This window comes from Oreochromis niloticus, linkage group LG9 (assembly GCF_001858045.2).
Source record: "Oreochromis niloticus isolate F11D_XX linkage group LG9, O_niloticus_UMD_NMBU, whole genome shotgun sequence".
In the NCBI taxonomy this organism is placed as follows: domain Eukaryota; kingdom Metazoa; phylum Chordata; class Actinopteri; order Cichliformes; family Cichlidae; genus Oreochromis; species Oreochromis niloticus.
This window is the reverse complement of record NC_031974.2, coordinates 15,893,802-15,915,430: the sequence shown is the minus strand read 5'-3', so window position 1 is coordinate 15,915,430 and position 21,629 is coordinate 15,893,802. Positions and strand designations below refer to the sequence as shown.

The 21,629-nt window shown below is 41.8% G+C and overlaps 2 protein-coding genes across 3 annotated transcripts; one reads left to right on the top strand and one right to left on the bottom strand.

The window, feature by feature from the left end:
- Positions 1-593: 593 nt before the first annotated feature.
- Positions 594-20,235, bottom strand: LOC100695895 (macrophage mannose receptor 1). 2 transcript variants are annotated; one of them, XM_019363077.2, is made up of 30 exons: positions 20,046-20,235; positions 19,538-19,939; positions 17,559-17,732; positions 16,341-16,496; positions 16,152-16,265; positions 15,899-16,039; positions 15,632-15,811; positions 15,104-15,261; positions 14,907-15,023; positions 14,711-14,826; positions 10,818-10,966; positions 8,404-8,603; positions 8,200-8,315; positions 8,012-8,096; positions 7,773-7,917; positions 7,619-7,657; positions 7,149-7,312; positions 6,948-7,012; positions 6,737-6,837; positions 6,465-6,604; positions 6,191-6,296; positions 5,797-5,963; positions 3,841-3,946; positions 2,403-2,635; positions 2,126-2,291; positions 1,875-2,027; positions 1,672-1,788; positions 1,423-1,581; positions 1,295-1,327; positions 594-1,204 (listed from the first exon to the last, which is right to left on the bottom strand). In XM_019363077.2, the coding sequence occupies exons 1-30, from the start codon at positions 20,113-20,115 to the stop codon at positions 963-965; spliced, it is 4,314 nt and encodes a 1,437-aa protein (XP_019218622.1). In that variant the 5' UTR covers positions 20,116-20,235; the 3' UTR covers positions 594-962. The 2 variants fall into 2 exon arrangements, with proteins under 2 accessions (XP_019218622.1, XP_019218623.1); XM_019363078.2 differs by having other exon boundaries at positions 8,012-8,093.
- Positions 11,066-13,749, top strand: LOC112847802 (uncharacterized). Its single transcript, XM_025910225.1, has 2 exons — positions 11,066-11,761; positions 12,832-13,749. The coding sequence occupies exons 1-2, from the start codon at positions 11,379-11,381 to the stop codon at positions 13,703-13,705; spliced, it is 1,257 nt and encodes a 418-aa protein (XP_025766010.1). The 5' UTR covers positions 11,066-11,378; the 3' UTR covers positions 13,706-13,749.
- Positions 20,236-21,629: the final 1,394 nt, after the last annotated feature.

The following is a 21,629-nucleotide window of genomic DNA, read 5'->3' as shown; positions in this document are numbered from 1 at the left end:
AGAGATCCCCATCAGTATAAAAAGCTGTGAAAGTTGTAAAATTGCAATTAAAGCTCCAAAAAATATGCCCTCCATCAGTTTCCCATGACATCCAGCGGGCCGTTTTGAAGTTTTTGCCAGGCATGGCCATGGAGTTGGACCCATCAACAGGTTATTCATATTGAGGCAATACCAATGAAAGGCTTATTATTCCAATGATTTATTGAGGACTTAGCTTAAGACCATGGTGACTGTAGGCTTAATATACTGTGGACTGCTACTTTCCTCTGCATGCTTTTTTGTTATCCCGAACACCCTGGAGTGGCTTTATAAATAAAACGTTTTTTTGTCCACCTTTACTTACCACCTCCATGCCATCAGATGATTAGCTGCTCTCCACCTGATGGAGAAGGACCTCGCTTTCTTTCCTTTCTACACATGGTTACATAAACATCACAGTGAAAACTAAGCATGTTACCTGCAATGGCATTGGATTCCCATGTTGATGTTTACCATAACTTAGTGGAAACCAGCCCAGTCTTCATGTATATCACAGCTGAATATAATTATTATGTTTCTATTCATTCATTTAAAAGCAAAAAAATGGAAAACAATTTTCATGCTTTGATATTTTTTTAATTTAAATGCCATAAAATGGATGCAGAGAGCATTCCAACTTAGATTTGTCAAATTGCACTAAAAATCACATTCACTTTTTGTCATTCTCATCATTCTTTATGTTGATTATAAAAGTAAAACAAAACAAAAAAATCTGTATACATTTCACATATCACATTATCATGAAAAACAAAAACCCAATATTTTGTAATAACAATCTTTGATACAAATCGTACAATTCCTAAAAAAACACAGCAAAACACCAAACAATTCCAGTTTCCACAGAAGTGATCCGAAATATAAGCATGAAATAAAGACAGAAATCTAATTTTCATGGGGTTGATTGCCAATCCTCTCCTGCCTTTTTATGTTTGCTCATTCTGCTCGATGTTCGCGACCAGCCCTTTGGTGTCCACCGCTGCTCGGTTTGGATTGTTGAAGTATAACTTGTTGTCAAAGGTGGATTCTCTCAGGTTGGGGGCAGGTATCCTAGGTATCCTTTTACGGAACAGGAGGAAGGCACTAAGTCCAACTATGGCGATTACAATTAATACTATAGCCACAATGATGCCAGCGGACCCATGTGTAGTTTCCTGGATGACGTGGGCTGAGGAGGCAAAAACATAGAGTTGGAGCAGTGAAATTACTCAGATTTGAAAACTTAAAAAATATATGTTATATATTTTTATCAACTTACCAACAAATGGAGGCTTTTCTGTAGGTTTAATAACTAAAAATGATAAATCAGTAAATAAATAAATAAATACATACAAGGCTTATTTGAATTTTTTTTAATTTTTTTTTTAAAAAGCTTATTTAAGTTACCTTTTGGTGTTTTGCAGATGTAAGAAAATGACAATCTGCAGTATGTCGTACTCCACAGACCAGTGTAAGAATTGATGTACACACACGACTCTGACTCTGCCATTCCTGAATTCCAGTTGGTATAGTCCAAAGGGCTGTTATCGATCCACATCCACTTATCTGAAGCAGAGACACATGTTAATTTATCAATACATATCCAATGTGTCGGTGTGTATATACATGTATATATTACACTGAATTTAACCTCACCTTCATGGGTTTTATACATGCCAATCCAAAAAGTTTTGGCACTGTCCTGGAGAATCTCCACATTCTCTTCTATGAATTTACTCTCAATAGGGTCCTGAATACTCACTAGTGAAGCACCTGATAAACATGATACAACAGTTAAATGTTAAAGGTCATAAACATGGACATAATTCTCTGTTTACATTGAATTATTTGTAACTTACCCATTTTTATACATTCAGTTGAGGCATGGGCCCAGTCGTTGGTCACTGAGCTGAAGAAGGAATAACAATGGCCTCTGAAAGGTATCCATGTTCTCCTGCTTGTTGATTGTGGACAGTCTCCAGGAAGCTGCGGGGGAGCACTGGGAGCTACAACTGAAAAACAAAGGAGCAGGTTTCTTGCCAGTCTTATGAGCTGCCTGCTAATTATGCAGAGTGTGTGTGTACAAAGTGTAAAAGAGAGAATGTCTCACCTGGTGACCTTTTGCAAAGGGAATAATAGGTATTGGTACATGGTGCAGTCTTCCATGTTTTGTCCACGTCTACATACACACAGGCGTAGTTATGTTTAGGTTCATTTTTGCCCCATTTGGTGTAAGACAGAGCCCAGTTATCCACCCACTTGAAGTGAAAACCAGTCTGTGAAAGAATGAAATTGATGAAAACTGACACAGAGCTAGAAACAAGGTCAAAATCTCAACTTGAAATCCTGCTTGAACCAGCAATAAGCTGTAACAGGTAGACCCCTACCACATTGCTGTTGAGGCCAATCCACAAAGGCTCGTTGAGCTTGAGAATCTGCAAGGTGGCGTATGCGTGTGCTACGGGGCTCAGGATGCTAGCCAGCTCTGCATCATCTGCTTGGCACTGCCTCCTGGCCTCATCCCAGCGCATTTTCTGGGTCACCACTTTGTAGGAGTCATTGCCGAGCTTGTAGAAGGTCTTTGGTGACACAGTGGTGGGTTTGACAGCAATTTGTGAATCTGAGTAAATGACACACATTAGCTGGTAATCATAGTCACAAGAAATGTCTATGTAAGGGCTTTGCAACTCAAGTTTGACTACACAAAATGTAATTATTTTCCACTTTGCCTTTTCATCCCTCCTGTTTCTCTCATTGTTTTCACTTCTGTTTGATTACTTGCTCCTGTGCATTGACCTTCTTCCACCTGTTTTTCATCCTCAGCAGCCCCCTGTGTATACAGGGATGATCTGATATCGTCGTGTCGGTGTTGTTCCCAGATCATCATGAAAATGTTGTTCCAGGTTCAACATTGCAAGTGACCAATCACATTGTTGTGACGTTATTCTTTTGCGCGTCAAGCCATTCGTGCATTTATGAAATTCCAATGTTGCAAGGACAATATCAATTCTGCTTACCGTTTATTAAAGGGTTAGGGTTAGGGTCAGGGTCCGTTGAGCGGTGGACAGAGGCAGTTTCTCGCAGCTTAAGTACAGTTTTTTGTTTTACGGTGGTTTTTCCCGAAGTCGCAAAAGTATGACGTCACAACATTCTGATTGGTCACTTGCAATGTTGATCCTGGAACAACATTTAGTATGATGATCTGGGAACAACACCAACACGACGATATCAGATCGTGCGTGTATACAGAGTCCTGTTTTGACCCCGTCTTTTTTTGTCAGATCATCTGTTTTGCTTCTGGTTGTGCTTCCTGTTTGGCTCCTGGTCATTCTCTGTGTGTTTTTCTTTTGTTTTTCATGCCGCTGTACTGCTCTGCAGTGTAATGGACACATTTCTGTTGTAATGCCTGTTTCAACATCATGATTCAGCGTCCTCTCAACTGCCATCATTCAACAATTAATGACAAGTCACACTTTTAAATAATTTAAATGTTGAAATCATTTTTGATTATGCTGGGTATTGTTAAGCTAACTGTAAACTGATTGTTCTGATTGGCTGACTGTTACAAACAACAGGCTTGAACTGCTTGGCATAGGGCTATTGTGGCCATAGGCAACATGACCATATTAGGGTTAGTCACTGACATCACACAGATCCAAGAGTTAAAAAAGTTGTCTGAAGCTTGATCTTGTGACTCATAGAGATAAGCTGCATAATACATTTGTATAAACAGTATCTATAAGAGAAAATAAGGATAATACAGAGCGCCTTTAAATTTAACAGCAGGCTTTACTGATAGTGTGGCCTCGCTAGTTTATTACTCACCAATTTTTCTTTTACAGATGAAGCCATATTCTGACTGACAGTCAGCCACCTTCCAGTATCCAGTTTTTCTGGCACTGGTGCCTATCATGATCACACAGTCATAGGACTGTCAAGAAGAAAAAAAAGGTTTTATGATGACAGTATGCTGACATTTCTTTTTTCCGACCGTTTGAGTAAGTAAATGTTTGCCTTACAGTCTTACATAAATATTACCACTGGGGCATGCACACATAATCTGTGTAATCACTGTGTGATGGAGGCAGAATGGCTGGTGTAGTAAAAGAGTTTACAGATTTACTTATTTAACTAAAAGTAGATACAAGTGGTGCTGGTTAGGTTAACTGATGACTCTAAATTGGCTGTGAGCACGGTTGTCCACCTCTCTGTGTCTGTTCACCCAGCAAAGGCCACTGTGTGCACCACCTCTGACCCTGTGACTGCTGGGATAGGCTCCTGAACTCGATAACTGGAAACATAGCTGCAGTTGTTTTTTTCTTTCTATATTACTGATTATGAAACAAAGATTTTAAATATTGTATATGTTCCTTAGACCAGCGGTCCCCAACCCCTGGGCCTCGGACCGGTACCGGTCCGTGAGTCGTTTGGTACCAGGCCGCGAGTGTCAGGGTCCTGGGTCTGAGCGACCCAGGGACCCCGAGCAGTTTTGGACTAATATTATAATATATGTATTTTGTATTGCTGTCCCTCGTTCTCCCTGCATATGTGTGTGTGGGTGTGGCCCTGGCAGGTGATTGGCCACACCTGAAGACCATGTCACACCTGCAGCTGATCAGGCCTCGTCGGAGGAGCTACTTGAGAGTGTGGTGGAGCGCTCTCCGACGCTGGATCATTGCGTGGCTTCACGTTAGTCTCTCGACCAGTTCTTAGTTTGAGTCTCCTGCATTATTGTGTGTCTGACAGCTGCCTCTCTCTTATGTCCCCAGGAGTAGCGAGAGACGAGAGGGCAGCGAGCACGGGGTGCTCATCACGGAGAAGTGGAGACAGGAGCACTAACACTGGGAAGAGGACACGTCACGGGAGTCGGGAGAGCACGGGATTTATTGTCATGTTTTTCCATCACTGTAAATAAACGCACTGCTTGTACTAAGAGCACCGCGCCTGGGTCCTCCATTCCCCATATCCCCACGGTCTGCCATGTCAAACCGTGACAGCGAGAGTTGAGGCTCAGGTGTGAAATGTATGGTTTTCAGGGTTTTTATCGGTTTTCAGCGTAATTCTGTTATCGTTTTTATTGTTAACTCGGTTTTCCTGGGTCTTTTCACGTGTGTTATGAATAAATCTTTTTTTCGGTACCGGTACTAGTTTTATTTTGTTGTATTTATCCGCGACACCTTCAAGGCTGGTCCGTGAAAATATTGTCGGGCATAAACCGGTCAGTGGCGCAAAAAAGGTTGGGGACCGCTGCTTTAGACCAAACCTTGACTTGGAAGGATGGGATAACAAAGAAATACAACCATTTCAGCAATTAAAAGTGATCTTTTGAATATCATACTTCTTCCTAAATCCTGTGCTAAGGTGACTGGGACCATCTGGGGCACATACATGTACCATACTGTTTAACTAAACTGTTTATTTAATATTAGCTGTCTGGATCGGCAGCATTCAGTCTAATTCAATCTGTTTACTAAATTAAAGCACGTGACAGACAGAAAAAAAAAATCCCAGAAAAATAAATCTTCACCCCAACCGGTCGCAGCAGATGGCCGCCCCTCCCTGAGCCTGGTTCTGCCGGAGGTTTCTTCCTGTTAAAAGGGAGTTTTTCCTTCCCACTGTCGCCAAAGTGCTTGCTCATAGGGGGTCATATGATTGTTGGGCTTTTCTCTGTATTTATTATTGTGCTATCTACTGTACAATATAAACCGCCCTGAGGCGACTTTTGTTGTGATTTGGCGCTTTATAAATAAAATTGAATTGAATTGAATTGAAGTGAATAACCTCATGAAAATATTTTCCTGGAGTTGATGGTGCTGGCTCCCCTATGGCCCAGTTGGTGTATGAAATGCTTTTCCCATCTGTCCACACAAAGCGCATGTCCCAGTTGACATCATTCATACCAATCCAAAAATCTTCCCGGTAGTTCAGCATCTGTGTTGTTAGGAAGGCTAGAAAGGAATGATCAACAATTGCAATGTAATTTAGTGACACATGAAAATCAAGATGGAATCAGATGGAAATTAGCCCAAGGCTATAATCTGGCATATTTACATTTATTAAAATGTTCATTAATATGTATTGCCCCTCTTTCTAAAAATAAATAAATAAATAAAATAAATAAAATAACCGATATGTTTAAACATGAACTGCACTTTGCAACACTCCTGTCACTCACCTTGCTCTTTCTCACTGGTTATAGAAAGCAGATTTCCTCCCTGGTTTATGCAGTGTGTCCTGGCATCGTGCCAGTTTTTGTTAATCCCCACAACAAATTTGTAGCACTGTGTAAATAAAATCTAATTAGGACGTTTATACTAAAATAACAAATGGGAAGACATCAACTTGGCCAGGATATTTTGCTATACTTTTTATTTATTCATTCATTTATTTGTTTGTTTAATTAAAGACATTTACCTGGAATAATCTGTGTGTAGTACATATATATTTACCTTTCCTTGGAAAGCTAGCCACTCTGGAGCACATCCTCCTATGGGAGCTGTGGTCGGGGCCATTGTTGTATTGATAAAACTGTTGCTTCTCTTACATATCGAAGGAAGCTCAATACCACAGTTAATATCATTCCAGTACCCTAAATGCGAACAATTTACAGAAAATGATGAATTGAATTAAATTTCAAATCATTTCAAGGGATTTAGGGGTTAATTTTTTAGCTAACATTTACCATAAATTACAATATGGATTTTCTCTGTATTAGACTCACCCATGCTGTTGTACATAGTCACACAGTTTTCATCATTGTTGGCAAAGTTTGGCTCATTGTGTTCCCATGCGGTGTAAGTTACAGGGGTGCCATCAAGCCAGCTTAAAATGAAAAGTACAGAATTAACAAGTGATCAAGAATCCTAAACATTTGATAAAGGTTGTTTGTAAACAGGTAGTGTTTTTCTGGTAAATAATGCATTTTGATTTACCTAAACGATTTATCTAAATTCACTATCAGGCCGATGTAGTACTGTCCTTGTGTTCCTCTAGAAATCTGTTGAAACATAAAATGAGACTTTATATCAGGAGGAAAGGGAAAAAGAGACTCTGTGGATTTTAGCATTTAAAGAAAATGCACAAAGGTGCTGATTTGAGTTATCAGGTTTGGAAATAAATTCTATATTTCTTGCCTGTTTCCAAAGAAACTTTCTCTCGCTCTCTCCTGTGATGACCACAAGTTCACCAAAGTTTTTTTTGCAGTAGGCTCTGGCTGCTTCCATACTCTGTTTGTTCATGTTCACGTAATACTGGCTGTCGTTGTATAGAAGCCATCCATCATCTGTGGTGTTGTATTCTGCAAAGAGAACAAAAACAGTCATTGGAAGTTCAGTCATACCAGCAGCTTTGTGATTCTTTAAGATGAGTTATGAAAAGAAAAAAGGCAGAAATATTAGAGAATCCTTAGGGTTTAGCCTCCAAGAACCATAAATAAATTAATGAGGTATACATTTACATTTCAGACCAATCAATGTAATAGCAGAGGGCATCGTTGAATCTAGACAGAAATAGTGTCTCAACTGACCTACACTGTATTTCTCAGTGAAATAGAAAGATCTGTTGAATCAACTAGACTTTTCTCTGGAACAATAATTAAACTTACCTTGTACAGATATCACAGGCTCGGGGTTGGGAGTCACACCTGACAATAAATAAACGAGACCCACAAATATTACCAAGCTTTACTTTAACGCCAAATGTTTGGAAATATGGCTCTGTGTGAGCTGAAATTCTAAGATAAAATCAGCCTGTCTCACCTTTGCTTAACTGGCAAATCCAGCTATTGTAGGCATCACAGTGTCGATCATTCCACCTCATTCTCAAGTTAGAATCCATCTCTGTACAGTGCTCATTGTCATTGTGGTTATTTGGTTCTCCATAGTTCCAGTACTCAAAGTCAAGCTAGGTCAAAGTTTTTAGAAAGATACATAATTAGACAGGAAATGAGAGCAGTAATAATTAAAGCTTTTCCTGATTGTTCTGAATTTCTACGTACCGGTGATCCATCACTCCAGACAAAACCTCCATTGGTTCCCTGTAAGCTGAGGCCTATCCAAAATTTTTCACTGTAGTAGAGAAAACTGTATGAAAGTAAAAAACACAAGCACTGATTATCTGACTTGTTGATTTACCCAGTATGAATTCTGAGATATGCAAGCTGTTAGCTAGTGCAAGTAAACATACTTGAGCGGTCTCCATTCCTGTTGACTGTGGAAGCTTATGAGGTCACCGCCAATGGCCCTGCAGAAGTCCCGTGCTTCAGACCAAGTCTTCTTTTCCTCTTGACGTTTCTTGTACGCCTTTATTAAGGAGTGAAAAAAGGGGGGGAAAGTGTTTTATTACTGAAATGGCTCAAATTTGTTATTGTTCTTAAGTTTGTGCTCCTACTTTGAGACATTTGTTCCCTTTGCCAACTGGGGTCCACTCAGAAGCACAAGTCGCAGCCAGAGTGGTGGGTGGAGCTGTTGTTGTCTGCACACCCTCAGCACGTTTCTTGCAAATATACTTCTCCTTGTTACTGCAGCTGACAACATCCCATAGTCCAGCAAAAACTCCAGTTGTCATGGCAACACATCCTTGTTTTCTGTCTTTTATTAGAGTAAGGTAAAAGGCATAAGGATTAGATTCAATTAAAATACATGAAAGAAACTATGTTGAGCATAACTTCTCATTAGTGATCATGAATTACACGACAATGATTATCATGACAGCATACTCAGAACAATGGCAAAGACCAAGTGAAGTGAAGAAGGAGAACTGTAGATTGGGAAGGTCTGTCTCTAAACAACTGCAGATTCCGAGATTATCAGTTTAAATTATTTAGCTTAAGTACAAGTTATTCAGCTGTGTCACCACTAGAGCAGGGCGATATGGCCAAAAATATTTATCACGATATATATTTGAAAATTTGCGATAACGATATAACTGACGATATAATTGATGCGAGACAAAATACAACTCCACAACATTACTAGCGCAAAAAGACAACCTTCCATTTATTTTCACTTAAACAAGAAGCTGGTTTTTATGTGCATTAAAGCTATATAAAAATTTAACAGTGCAAATGCAAATTCCTTGCTGAAAGTTTAACCAAAAGGCATTTCCAGTAGAAATGGTCTGACATATCCTGAGCATAACCATGTATAATATCCACTGAAGTTAAAAAGAGGTGCTTTGCAACATTAAACTGCAGTGTGCAGTACGTACTTTTCGGACCATAAAGTGCACGGGATTATAAGGCACATTAAGCGAAACAAAGCAGTCAGATAAATCAAACTTTACTCAACTCATTCTTTTTGCTTCCTCCACTTCTGTACCATTGATTCATTAATGCTGTATTCTATCACAACTGCTCTATTCCCATGTTGTAACAGTATATTAATGACTAACCTCATATTGTGGATGGATTATCTCAGTTGTTCTCCTGACTGAAGTTTGGTCCGTTTACAGCATCCTGCCATGCGATTGCATTTGTCTCTAACTATCAGGAACCTTAACGTTAACTTTTATAAGTGGAAAAGTGTTAGTGTTCGTCCTCCAGCTTCACTGTTTATGTTATGCTAACATAGCTGTGTCGCTAGCGATCACGTAGCACATCATTATATACCAGGTAGCCCAACTTCAGTAACCCTACAAACGTCACTGCTGTTTAGTTTTCTGTCTTCATTTATGTTGGAAGTGATAGCAGAGCTGTACGTTTGAATTTTTTCAGAAATTTCTCAGTCAGAACATGCTATATCATGCTTAGGTAACTAGCGAAACTAGCGAGCTAACTTCCGCTAGCTTCCTGCTAACTTCTAACTCCGTTAAGTGTAATAAATTCTGTTTTCATGGATGCCTGGAAGTTAAACTTCATAGTTACACCTGGTAAAGCAGTAATGCTGATCGTTTTATTAAAGATGAAAGAATTTAGACAATTTTTAACTCTCAGTGATGCTGCAGTGTTCGTTTGACCTGAAGGATACGGAGTTTAGGACCCAGATTACTCCCAGATTTAAGAGCTTAGTCCGACAAACACGGCAATAACGACGGCCCGCTTGCATGTTCTGCAAAAAAATGTGCTTTGTCGTGTATCTGACGGACAAACACTAAACCAGTTCCTCATCATTGAAGTTGCATCATTTTTACAAACCAATTCTGGTTCATCTGTTTCACTCAACAATCGGCCATGTGCGTATGAAAACAAAGGCACTGCGCATGCGCGTTTTACTCATATTCTATTGCAATATTTCATTTTCCTATCGTTGCCTAACATTATACCGGTATTACCGTGAACGGTATAATATGGCCCAGCCCTAGTCACCACATTGCCAAAATCTGGAAGAAGACCCTAACTTTCTCCCTAAATTGAGACGAAATTTAGTTAGTTCAGGAACAAGCTAGGAACCACCAAGACTGAATCTTGACATGAACTGGAAACTGCTGTAATCCCAGTTTCACTGTCAATAGTGAAGCCAGTTTCAAAAATCAGCACCTTCAAGCTCGACTGAAATTTGAAGCTGTCCACTATTCAGCCAAAATAATAGGAGTAAAGGTGAGGAGTAAATTAAGAACACTGTATCAACTGCCAAGCATGGTGGTGGTAGCAATATGCTCTGGGACTGTTTTGCTGACAATGGTTCTGCTACATTACACAAAGGGTGAATTCTTCCAAATTGTACAACTTCTCCTCAAATCATTGGCTAGATGGACACAAACTTGGACACAAATGGGTATTCCAACAGGACAGTGATGCCAAACACACATCAAAACTGACTCTGGATTGTAATAAGTTAAAGAGTGTATAAGGTTAAAGAGTCTACCTGGCATTCCCACATTGAAATTAGTGAACGTGACCGCTCTTTCAGTCGTCCATTTGAACATGGTTCTGTCTTCTGTGTTGGATAAGCCTGTCCAGAAGTACTTCTCTGGTCTCAAGCCCACCAAACTGACCAGAAAAGCATTCTCATATCTGCATGAAAACATACACCAACAGAACGTTTGGCATACGTGTGACATTTCTACATTAAAATTACGTGTGGAATAGTTGTAAAGTCCAAAACAGACATACAAATTTTCATGTCATGGTTCAGTACTGTCCATAGTAGTCTGATGAAGGCTCTAATATTAAAGGATTTTTATGTAAAAGTAGGCGATCACGATCAAGTGATCAGAGCTCTAGTAAAGCTACCCTTGTCCAGGTATTTCTTTTGCAATCCCCTGTAAAAAAAAATAAACAAAAAGAAAAACTGAAGAAAGAACTGAAACCATGTTCCTCAAGAATTGAGCAATGATATGAGCGAGGACTGTGCAATCCAATTTTAATCTAGTTTAAACTTCTAATGACTACGTAAATGAAAATTATTGCACAATATTGAAAATGTATGGTCCACCAATGGAACAAAAAGCAAAGGTGGTGCAGGCCCACCACCCGCAGGAGGCACCGTAGGGGCCGGGTGCATTGTGAGCCGGGTGGCGGCCAGGAGGGGAGGACTGATCCCCGGCTACCAAGACTGGCAATTGGTACACGGAATTTCACCTCTCTGGTGGGGAAGGAGGCTGAGTTAGTGCATGTGGTTGAGAGGTACCGGTTAGATATAGTCAGGCACACATCAACGCACACCTTGGGCTCTGGAACTAGCCTCCTGGAGAGGGGCTGGACTCTGTCTGGAGTTGCCCCTGGTGAGAGGTGGCGGGCCAGGGTGGGTATCTTGGTATCCCCTTGGCTTGCTGCCGGTATGTTGGGGTTTCTCCCAGTGGACGAGAGGTAGGGATGCAACGATACCAATTTTTTCAAACCGATCCGATACCGATACTTGGATCTGAGTACTTGCCGATACCGAGTACAAAAACCGATACTTCTACCACACACAAGTTAAACTTAACCAGTAGTAAAGAAACGACCCCAGACAACTCTTTAACACAAACGAAACGTTTACTGAACGTAAGGGCAGAGACAAATACTGTACAACACATCCCTTTTTTAAACTCAAATGATATTCCAATTCCTTAACCAAATGAAATACACTGTATAAATGAAATAATTCCCTTTCAAATTACATTAAACAACCCAACTTATGTTATCACCTTTTGGTAAGTGACTCACTAATATACACTCCAAAACACGTTATATAAATCCACTAAACATACAATATTCACACATGGGCCCCACACACACTCACATTCACACTTGTTGCAGGCCTGTTTGCTGCTCACGCCGGACGATGGAGAAAAATCCTCTTCTCCCCAGTAAGAGCACAAAAGTCTGACTTACAGTTCCGTTGCTCGGTAGGTCGCCGTTCACCAGTCCCACACTAAATCCACTCCCTGAGGACCCGATGCTGTCTCTGCTACAGCGCGTTAGCCAGTCACTGTCCAGCTCTCCGACAGTCCTGCCTCCGTGGCGCAACCAAGCAGTCCGGGCTAGCCTTTAGCCTCTGCGGTCATGGCTGGAAACACAGTTTTCCACGGTGGTGTGACCATTGAAACAAAAAGTCACTTCACCCACACTCTGTTGCGAAGCTCTCACATGGTTAGCTTTCTAGTCACACACTCTTTTGTGCTAGTTAACCTCAGTAAAACTAGCCGAGTCTCTCACTTTGGTTCAGCTAACCTCGTGCATCTCTCCATGCCGTTCTCTTCTGTGAACTGTGAACACCTTATGTGGCGTTCAAGTCCATGGGAATTATGAGTATCTTCTCTAAATTCCCATCCGGGCTACATTAGTATCGGTTCATGGTATCGGTTGACTTTTACGAGTACGAGTACGCACACATTTTACAGTATCGGCCCCGATACCCGATACCAGTATCGGGATCGGTGCATCCCTAACGAGAGGGTTTGTTCCCTTCGCCTCCAGGTCGGGGAACGAGTCCTGACCGTCGTCTGCGCTTATGCGCCGAGTGGCGGTTCAGAGTACCCAGCCTTCTTGGAGTCCCTGGGTGGGGTACTGGAGGGTGGTCCTCCTGGGGACACTGTTGTTCTACTGGAAGACTTCAATGCTCAAGTCACGTGTTTTGTTATTGGACTTCAGCGGGTGGTGGCTGAAGCAAAAACTCGGGTGTGGGAGGATTTCGGAGAGGCCATGGAAAAAGACTTTCGGACTCCCTCGAAGAGATTCTGGCAAACCGTCAGGCGACTCAGGAGGAGAAAGCGGTGTTCTACCTGCACTGTTTATAGTGCGGGTGGAGTGCTGCTGACTTCGACTGAGAAAATTGTCTGGTGGTGGAAGCAATACTTTGAGGACTTCCTTAATCCCACTGGCACGTCTTCCGTGGAGAAAGCAGAGTCGGGGGATGAAGGGGATGACCAGCCAATCTCTGCGGGCGAGGTCACTGAGGCAGTTAAACAACTCCTTGGTGGCAGAGCCCCTGGGGTGGATGAGGTCCGCCCCGAGTTTCTGAAGGCTCTGGATGTTGTAGGGCTTTCTTGGTTGACATGCCTCTACAATGTTGCGTGGAGATCAGGGGCAGTACCCCTGGACTGGCAGACCGGGGTGGTGCTTCCCATCTTTAAGAAAGGGGACCGGAGGGTGTGTTCCAACTACAGGGGAATCACAGTCCTCAGCCTCCTTGGGAAAGGCATTCGACCGTGTCCCTCGGGGGGTCCTGTGGGTGGTGGTCTAGGAGTACGGGGTGTCTGGCCCATTGCTACGGGCCATTCAGTCCTTATACAGCCGTTGCAAGAACTTGGTCCGCATAGCCGGCAATAAGTCGGACTCGTTCCTGGTGGGTGATGTGCTCAGCCAGGGCTGCCCTTTGTCACCAATTCTGTTCATTATTTTTATGGACAGAATTTCTAGGCATAGCCAAGTGGTGGAAGGTTTTCACTTGGGTGGTCTCAGGATCTCATCTCTGCTTTTTGCAGATGATGTGATTCTGTCGGCTTCATCTGCTGATGGGGTTCCAGCTCAAATTGGAACGATTCGCAGCCGAGTATGAAGCAGTGGGAAAGAGAATCAGCACCTCCAAATCTGAGGCCATGGTCCTCAGCCAGAAAAGGGTGGAGTGCCCACTCCGGGTTAGGGACGAGTTCCTGCCCCAAGTGGAGGAGTTTAAGTATCTCGGGGTCTTGTTAACAAGTGACGGGAGAAGGGAGCAGGAGATCGACAAACGGATTGGTGCAGCGGCCACAGTGATGCAGACACTGTACTGGTCTGTTGTGGTGAAGAGAGAGATGAGTGTAAAAGCAAAGCTCTCAATTTACTGGTCGATCTACGTCCCTACCCACACCTATGGTCACGAGCTGTGGGTAGTGACCGAAAGAATGAGATCTCGGATACAAGTGGCAGAAGTGGGCTTCTTCCAAAGTGTGGCGGGCCTCTCGCTTAGAGATAGGGTGAGAAATTCGGCCATTCGGGAGGGGCTCAAAGTAGAGTCGCTTCTCCTCGAGATCGAAAGAAGCCAGCTGAGGTGATTCGGGCACCTGACCATAAAACCTCACTCAGGAGGGGCTTCCTAGGCGCCTCCTGGTTTTATGGTTTTATGTGCATGTCCCACCAGGAAGAAGCCCCGGGGCAGAACCAGGACACGCTAGAGAGATTATATCTCTCGGCGACCTGGGAATGCTTTGTTGTTCCCCCGGACAAGCTGGAGGAGGGAGGTCTGGGCTTCTCTGCTTGGGCTGCTGCCCCGGATAAGCTGAACAAAATGGATGGAGAGATGGATGGATATTTGGTATTTGAACTATTACGAAAACATTTAAACATGAAATATACCTATCCGACACATCCACCAGGTTCGCACCAGCCCCTGAGCATGCCTGCTTTGCCTCTTCAAAGGTTTTTTTCTCAGCTCCGATGTTATAACAGTATGAACCAAACCTGATTGATCCCTAAAAAAGGGAGAAAAAATGATGAATAAAGGCTTTTCTGTTAAATTACACCTGTATTTAAAGGACAGCACATAACTCACAAGCGTGCACCCTTTGTTGACTTCTGCTAGACTGCCTCCAATTGGTTTAGCTGAGGCCTTCTTCTTGCACATATATCCATGGGACTTCTCACACGTGTGATCTGCCCACTTACCATCCTGTATAAGAAATACAGAGGGGTCTTAGAGTAGTAACTGTATAACAATATTGATTGTCATTTAGCAAGAATTTGTGCTACCTTTCCTTGAATCAGGACACAGTCTTCTCGGAAGCTGGTGAAATGAGAGGGCTCATCACTCTGCCACTGGGTGAAGGTGACATGTGAGTGATCGGACCATTCAAAGAGCATCTGGTTCTTTTGGTCATTCATGCCAATCCAGAGCACATCTGTCGGCACTGAGGTTTGAAATATAGAGAGACGGAAAGTGGTCATATATGTCTCCTTACTCTTTCAGGCTGTTTTTATAGTAGCACTGTTTAATGAATATGACAAATGTATTTATTTATTTATTTAGTCTGGTTTGCAGGTGCTGCCGGGTATAGGTTGTTACAAAGCTCATACTGTACAACCTAGCTAATGCTATGCTAAGCTAATTAGCGCAAGGCTAGTTTCATATTTTCTCGAAATGTAAAATTATTTCTTTTAATTTATAGGTAGGTATGTAATAGGTAGGCCTATTCTATGTCACGATAGAGTACTTACTTTCTGATATTTCAGTACTTTAGCAGGATATTGTTATTTGTTGTTATCTTCTTGCACACTTACTGTATCCAGACTGAGAAATAATGAAGCTCTGCTCCTCTATGTTATGTATGCTGGCCAGATCTCCTCCTTCTTTGCGGCATGCAGCTAAAGCATTACTCCACATCTCTGCAGTCCTCACCAGATAGTAGCAGTTTCCTGCATAGTGAACCCAGTGATTGGGGCAAAAGCCAGGCTGTTTGGCTGTGGATAGAGACCAGAAGGGCTAAGAACATACTCTTTGTAGGTTTGTTTTGTAAAGATACGGACTCATAACAAACTGAGATTTACTCGATGGCGAGGGCAGACTGGTAGTATTTCCTTTACGACAAATGTAACCAAGTTTCTTGCTGCACACGCTGCTCTCCCACTTTGAGGCCTTTGCAGCATTTAGGGTTGCACAGTTTAACCCAGAGTTTGATGATGGATGACCTGTGGGAAGCACAGGTTAGTTAATGCTAAATATAAAAGGGTGTACTTTTGAAGTACTCCAGGTATTTAAAAAACTCAAATAATTCCATGACATATACCAAGACATACTAACCTGGGGCCCAGTTTAAATATCTGAAAGGGTTTCCGTTGCTCCACTGCCATCCACTGTCAAAATCCAAGCTGTTCAGCCCAATCCACAGAGATGAGCCCAAATCATTTGCTAACCCTGTGTCAAAATATGCATTTGAAATTAATGTATCATCAGCAATATAACACAGATGATACAAGGCTGATTATGTACCTGAAATGTATGACTGCTCATGCAGCTCTACGATGCTGAGGAGGTCGGCTCCCTGCTGCTGGCAGCTCTTCCTGGCCTGATACCAAGTCAACACTGACTGAGCGTTTAATTGATACTGAACCCCTGTGACTGGGTCAGTGATCCAGTAGGAGGATGCTAGATTATGGCAAAGACACAAAGCGCTATCAATTATTACACAGCTGGAAATGACTTACATCAGGAAGTTAAATTCATTGAACGCTCCCTGACTTCAGTACACAGTGAGGGATTCAGTTTTTTTTATTACCCTGAATGGTTTGAATATGGACTGAAGATTGGGTGCTATTAGAATTTAAAACAAGTCTGTTTTAATGACACGTTGATATATAACAATGATTCGCGAAGTGTGAGCTGAGGGGTGGGCAGTGAAGGTACTGCAGGTGGTGCTGCAGTAATAAGAGAAATTCAGTTTGAAATTACAAGTATATGCAATTGCATATGTATATAAATGTATTTATTTATATAAAAAGTTAATTAAAACTACTAATAAGAGGTGGTTAGTTTGTGAAATTATAGTACTGAGGTTTGTGTGGCAGGTGGGCCTTAACACTGACTGGGTAACATTAGCAATTTATAGCCAACAGCCTGTGTTGTTTATGCTTTTTGAATAACATTTTCAAAGAAATACATTGATTTTTCTTGTATTTTGATTAGAAGAAAGATTAAGGATTGGGTGGGCCCAATGGGAGTCTGTGGTTTTTAAGTGGGCCACAGCAGTCTTAATTTTGGGAATAGCTGATACACAGGAACAGAAAGTATCAATAAGAATTTAAAGAACTTAAAGAAAGAAAGTATATAAAGTATGTAATTTAAGAGACATCCTCTACAGCCTTAGATGGGACGGAACTCTGACTTTATAAAACAGTCTGGTAAGATGAGAGCCATTTATTTTGCCGTTGCTTTCCTGCCTCAGTTTAAGAGCAGTGCCAGGGGAAACTTAAGCCTGTGAAAAGAGGAAACAGAGGACAGTGCCGTGTTGACAGTCCATGAGAGGAAGAGGTGAGAGAGGGTCAGAAAATAAGCCTGCAGCACTGAATTCTTCATAAAAAAAAATCTATTTTTTGTGCATGATTTGATAAAAGTAACCATGGAGGGATTTCTGTCTTCATATTATAGATGTAAAGTGGACTGGATCATCTGTAACCATCCTTCAGGTTAAAGAGATTTTTCATTCCTTACCTCTGGCTGGACAAAATCCCCATTTTCCCACTTTATCATAATCTCTCTCTGTGGCACACCACAGCTGTCCATCCGTACGACCGTCTTTAGTGCATTCGGCGTACCACTTCTCGTGGAACTTAAAAGGGAACTGACAAGCGGCTCCAAAAGCATTTCCTCTTAGTGTGAATATCTCTGCGGAGACACAAATAATGGAGACATGCAGTCATTTCACCAGCATGTGATTGATAATTATGAGAGTTTGCCTCCCAACTTTTTAGGGTTCCTTTCTTAAGGTTTTAGAACTTCATTCAATTGATTTCAGCCAATTTACCCTCAAGTTTGTTTACTGATGCTGGGCGAGAAGGAGCAGTGTTCGGTTTCTTGCCCTGGTTAAGGTCAGTCATTTAAATTTAGAAAATGGACTTGTGCTTGTAATGGACATGTTCCCATGATGAAAACGGATTTTTCCCAAAATACTCCAAAATGTTGGGAAGTGCTGCAAAAGTTGCAAATGGTAAGCAAGAATCACTGCAAATCACTCCAAACCAGAAGTACATTAAAGTGTGCAAACTCATACTTGTAATTTGCAAATAGCTTATAAGGTGTGATAAATGAGTCTAAAGTTTTATCTTGACCTGAATGTGATGGTGGATGTTAAAACTTAATACAGCTTTTGGTTGTTTGAGTTACCAGGCTTTAAAAAGTGTGGGTTTTTCACCTATCCATGATGGATTCCAGTTATACAGTTGAGACTTGCTGTCTCTGCTGTGCACAGAGAGTGCCTTCATAAGCACTGCTTATTATCTGTGCTGCACTGACAATTATGCAGTCTCACCAGCGATCTCTGACTGTGCTCACTTTTAGTAAGAACAGCAAGTTTCTCTACAGCTGTAACCAGCTCCCTTCTAGTCCAAGAAAAACTTTCTAAAAATTATACCTGCAGTTTAAAACATAATTTCGTAATGCTTAAATCCTCAAATGCTACATTCCAAACAATGACGTATTCTAACACGTGCTAAAACATTCATACTCTGTCCAAATATTTAAAAAGAAGGGGGAAAGAATAAGAACTATGTTACTTTCCATAGACAACTACAAAATCCTCAATAAATATTATTATAGCCAAGCCAAGTTTTGTACTCAGATCAGATAAAAAAAAACCTTCCACATACTTTCAGATATTTAGATGGTAAATGTAAGTTCATGGCACGGTGGTTAGCACTGTTGCCGCACAGCAAGAAGGTCCTGAGTTCAATTCCACCATCAGGCCAGGGTCTTTCTGTGTGGAGTTTGCATGTTCTCCCCGTGTTTGCGTGGGTTCCCTCCGGGCACTCCGGCTTCCTCCCACCGTCCAAAGACATGCAGCTTGTGGGGATAGGTTAATTGGATAATCGAAATTGTCACTAGGTGTGAATGTGAGTGTGAATGATTGTTTGTCCCTGTGTGTTGGCCCTGCGACAGACTGGCGACCTGTCCAGGGTGTACCCCGCCTCTCGCCCTATGACAGCTGGGATAGGCTCCAGCGCCCCCCGCGACCCTGAAAAGGATAAGCGGAAGCGAATGGATGGATGGATGGATGTAAGTTCATCTGTAGCCATAGCACTTTTTTAACCTGGTTTACTTTGTACAGATTATAATATTTTGCATTTATAATTTTAATGGAAGAATGAACTATATTATTGTTCTTTACAAATTCCTAAAAACAACAGCTTTAAAGCATGCATTGTTCATGGACCTTCTAAAACACATTTCTAAACTTTCTACAAAGCTAAAGCACACTTGAGTTTAGCTATCTTTGTAGGCTCTTGTACCCATCATTCCTACCTCGCCTCTGTCAGTGCACCCTAGGGTGGCTGTGGCTACAATGTAGCTTGCCATCACCAGTGTGTGAATGTGTGTGTGAATGAGTGAATGACTGGATGTGTAAAACGCTTTGGGGTCCTTAGGGACTAGTAAAGCGCTGTACAAATACAGGCCATTTACCATTTACCATTTACCTTGATATCCCTTTGAACAGAGGTCCCCCTGAGTGCCATATATCCTCCAGCGACTCCACATCCCAGAACCTTTGTAGATCATGACACTTTTCTCATTGCGATTGCCCCAGTTTAAGTGCAGGTCCTGGTCTTTTAGGCCAAAGAGGGTATCATTCTTACACTGCCAATGCTGGAGGTCATTGCTCTCATCACATTCCATGAGCTGCACCTTCACCCAGTCTTTTATCGCTGTTGTACCCAAACACAGCTTGAGAGACAAACTGAGGAGACGAGACTCAGAGACCCATCGGAACTGTTGATCTTTGGCATGAGGCTCACAAGCAGCCACTGTTATAGACGTGGCACTCTCCACCTTTACGCACTTGTTGTGATCTTCATTGAAGATCAGGAAGCTACTTGTGTCTGGAGCAGAGCAAAAAGAAAATTCAGCAACACATTCACATGGCATATGTTTTTCAAATGAAGCCACAAGCGTATTAGCCAACAAAAATGTTTCCATGTTACATACCTATATCAGCGGTGATGCAGAGGACTTGAAGGACACAGAGAACCACAGCAAAATTTAAACAGGGCAACATTATCCTTGCGTAGTTTGCAGTTACTGTTGGACGAGGCTGTAGCAGAGATTTCCCGTCATGAGCAAAGGGGTCTGGTGTATGCAAAGGTGTGTGACATGGAGCAACAGTGGTACAGAGACTCAGTGCCTTCCCTTTTTAATCAGACAGATGGATATCCTGTCACATGAGTAGTTATGCCTGGTCAAACGCCTACAAATTCCACAAGCTTTGCAGCACTTTGGCAGGATAGGCAGGAAGTAGGAAACAAACAATCTAACCTTTCCATTCAGCAAGAAAAGGAAAGTCAGCTTAAAGTGTCAGGTAAGACTCATAATGAAAGCAAAAGGGTTTGTTTGTTTTTTAAATGTCACAAAGCACCCTTTTCAGGATTAATTCCCTTTATTGACTTCATCATTGACTTTAAACTGTTGTAAATAGACATTATGTGCTAAAAATGTGCCTGGAGCTTGAACCCTGAAAGCATATTGCATTGTGCAAGACTAAAGTGAGATTCAAAGGGAGATTGAGAAGAACAGGATTGCAGTGAGGACCTGAGCAATATAATGAGGTTTGTAGCACTTTGTTGATGTATGTTTTTGCAGGATAGTACTATGAGGCTTTAGTTGAAGAGTAGAGCAATGACACCAATCAGAAGACAGAGAGGACAAGAGGAAATCCTGCTTCCTATTGGGGGAAATGAGTGGCACTTTGACCACTTTGGTTCCAAACTGCAGAAACACCAAGTTATGGTGCTTAGACCAATAGATATAGATCCAGATAAGTTTCTTAAATGTTCAAACTGAACTTCTGTCAGGAACACAATAGTCATACAAAATGAAGAATGACTGTGGTAGCTTTCAACTTTGTTCATTTGTCATGACACTGAACAGAGTTTTAAAGATTTTTTTAAATTAAAATAACCTGGACTTTACATTTACTATATGTCTTAATCCTTGGTTTATCTGATAAATCTGAGTTTTCCATGCTGCTTGCCTCTGCTCTCAAACCTTTTTTGTTTTGCGTGCTCATTCTGCTCTGTGTAGGCGACCAGGTCTTTGGTATTTGGTATTGGTCTTTGGTCTATTGGCAGTCAGACTAGATTTTTGTGTAAGTATAAATTGTTGTCAGAGGTGGATTATCTCAGGCAGGGGTACATATTGTTAAGGTCCATTTTATTAAGGAGGGAGCACAAGGAAATTAAAAACAACACACTTATCCTGCCAGGTGGAGTCAAACGATGATTTTAATGAAACACACGCGTGGGAGAATGAGCTGACCCTGTGCGCAGACAGCATCAAAATCTCATCTCCGAAACTTCAGAACACCGTTTTATGCATCGGGGTATTAGAACGCCCCCTCAAGCGTACAAAACATGGATACGTCAACTCAAAACCACAAATGTTCTATTTGACAACTTGTGACACAATTAAAGGACACTGGCTTCCATCTTCTCCCCGGTGGTTTCCCGCAAGCCAGCTCAACTCTCACATCGTGCACCTGCTTCTTCATCAAACAGTCACGTACACCAACATAAA

Coding starts and splice junctions, on each gene's coding strand:
- LOC112847802 (XM_025910225.1), top strand. CDS start 11,379: ATGGTCCACCAATGGAACAAAAAGCAAAGGTGGTGCAGGCCCACCACC. Junction 11,762..12,831: donor TTTCTCCCAGTGGACGAGAG/GTAGGGATGCAA, acceptor CCCTAACGAGAG/GGTTTGTTCCCTTCGCCTCC.
- LOC100695895 (XM_019363077.2), bottom strand. CDS start 20,115: ATGTTGCCCTGTTTAAATTTTGCTGTGGTTCTCTGTGTCCTTCAAGTC. Junction 16,497..17,558: donor GGGATTTTGTCCAGCCAGAG/GTAAGGAATGAA, acceptor GCCATAATCTAG/CATCCTCCTACTGGATCACT. Junction 2,028..2,125: donor CCTTTGCAAAAGGTCACCAG/GTGAGACATTCT, acceptor TTTGTTTTTCAG/TTGTAGCTCCCAGTGCTCCC.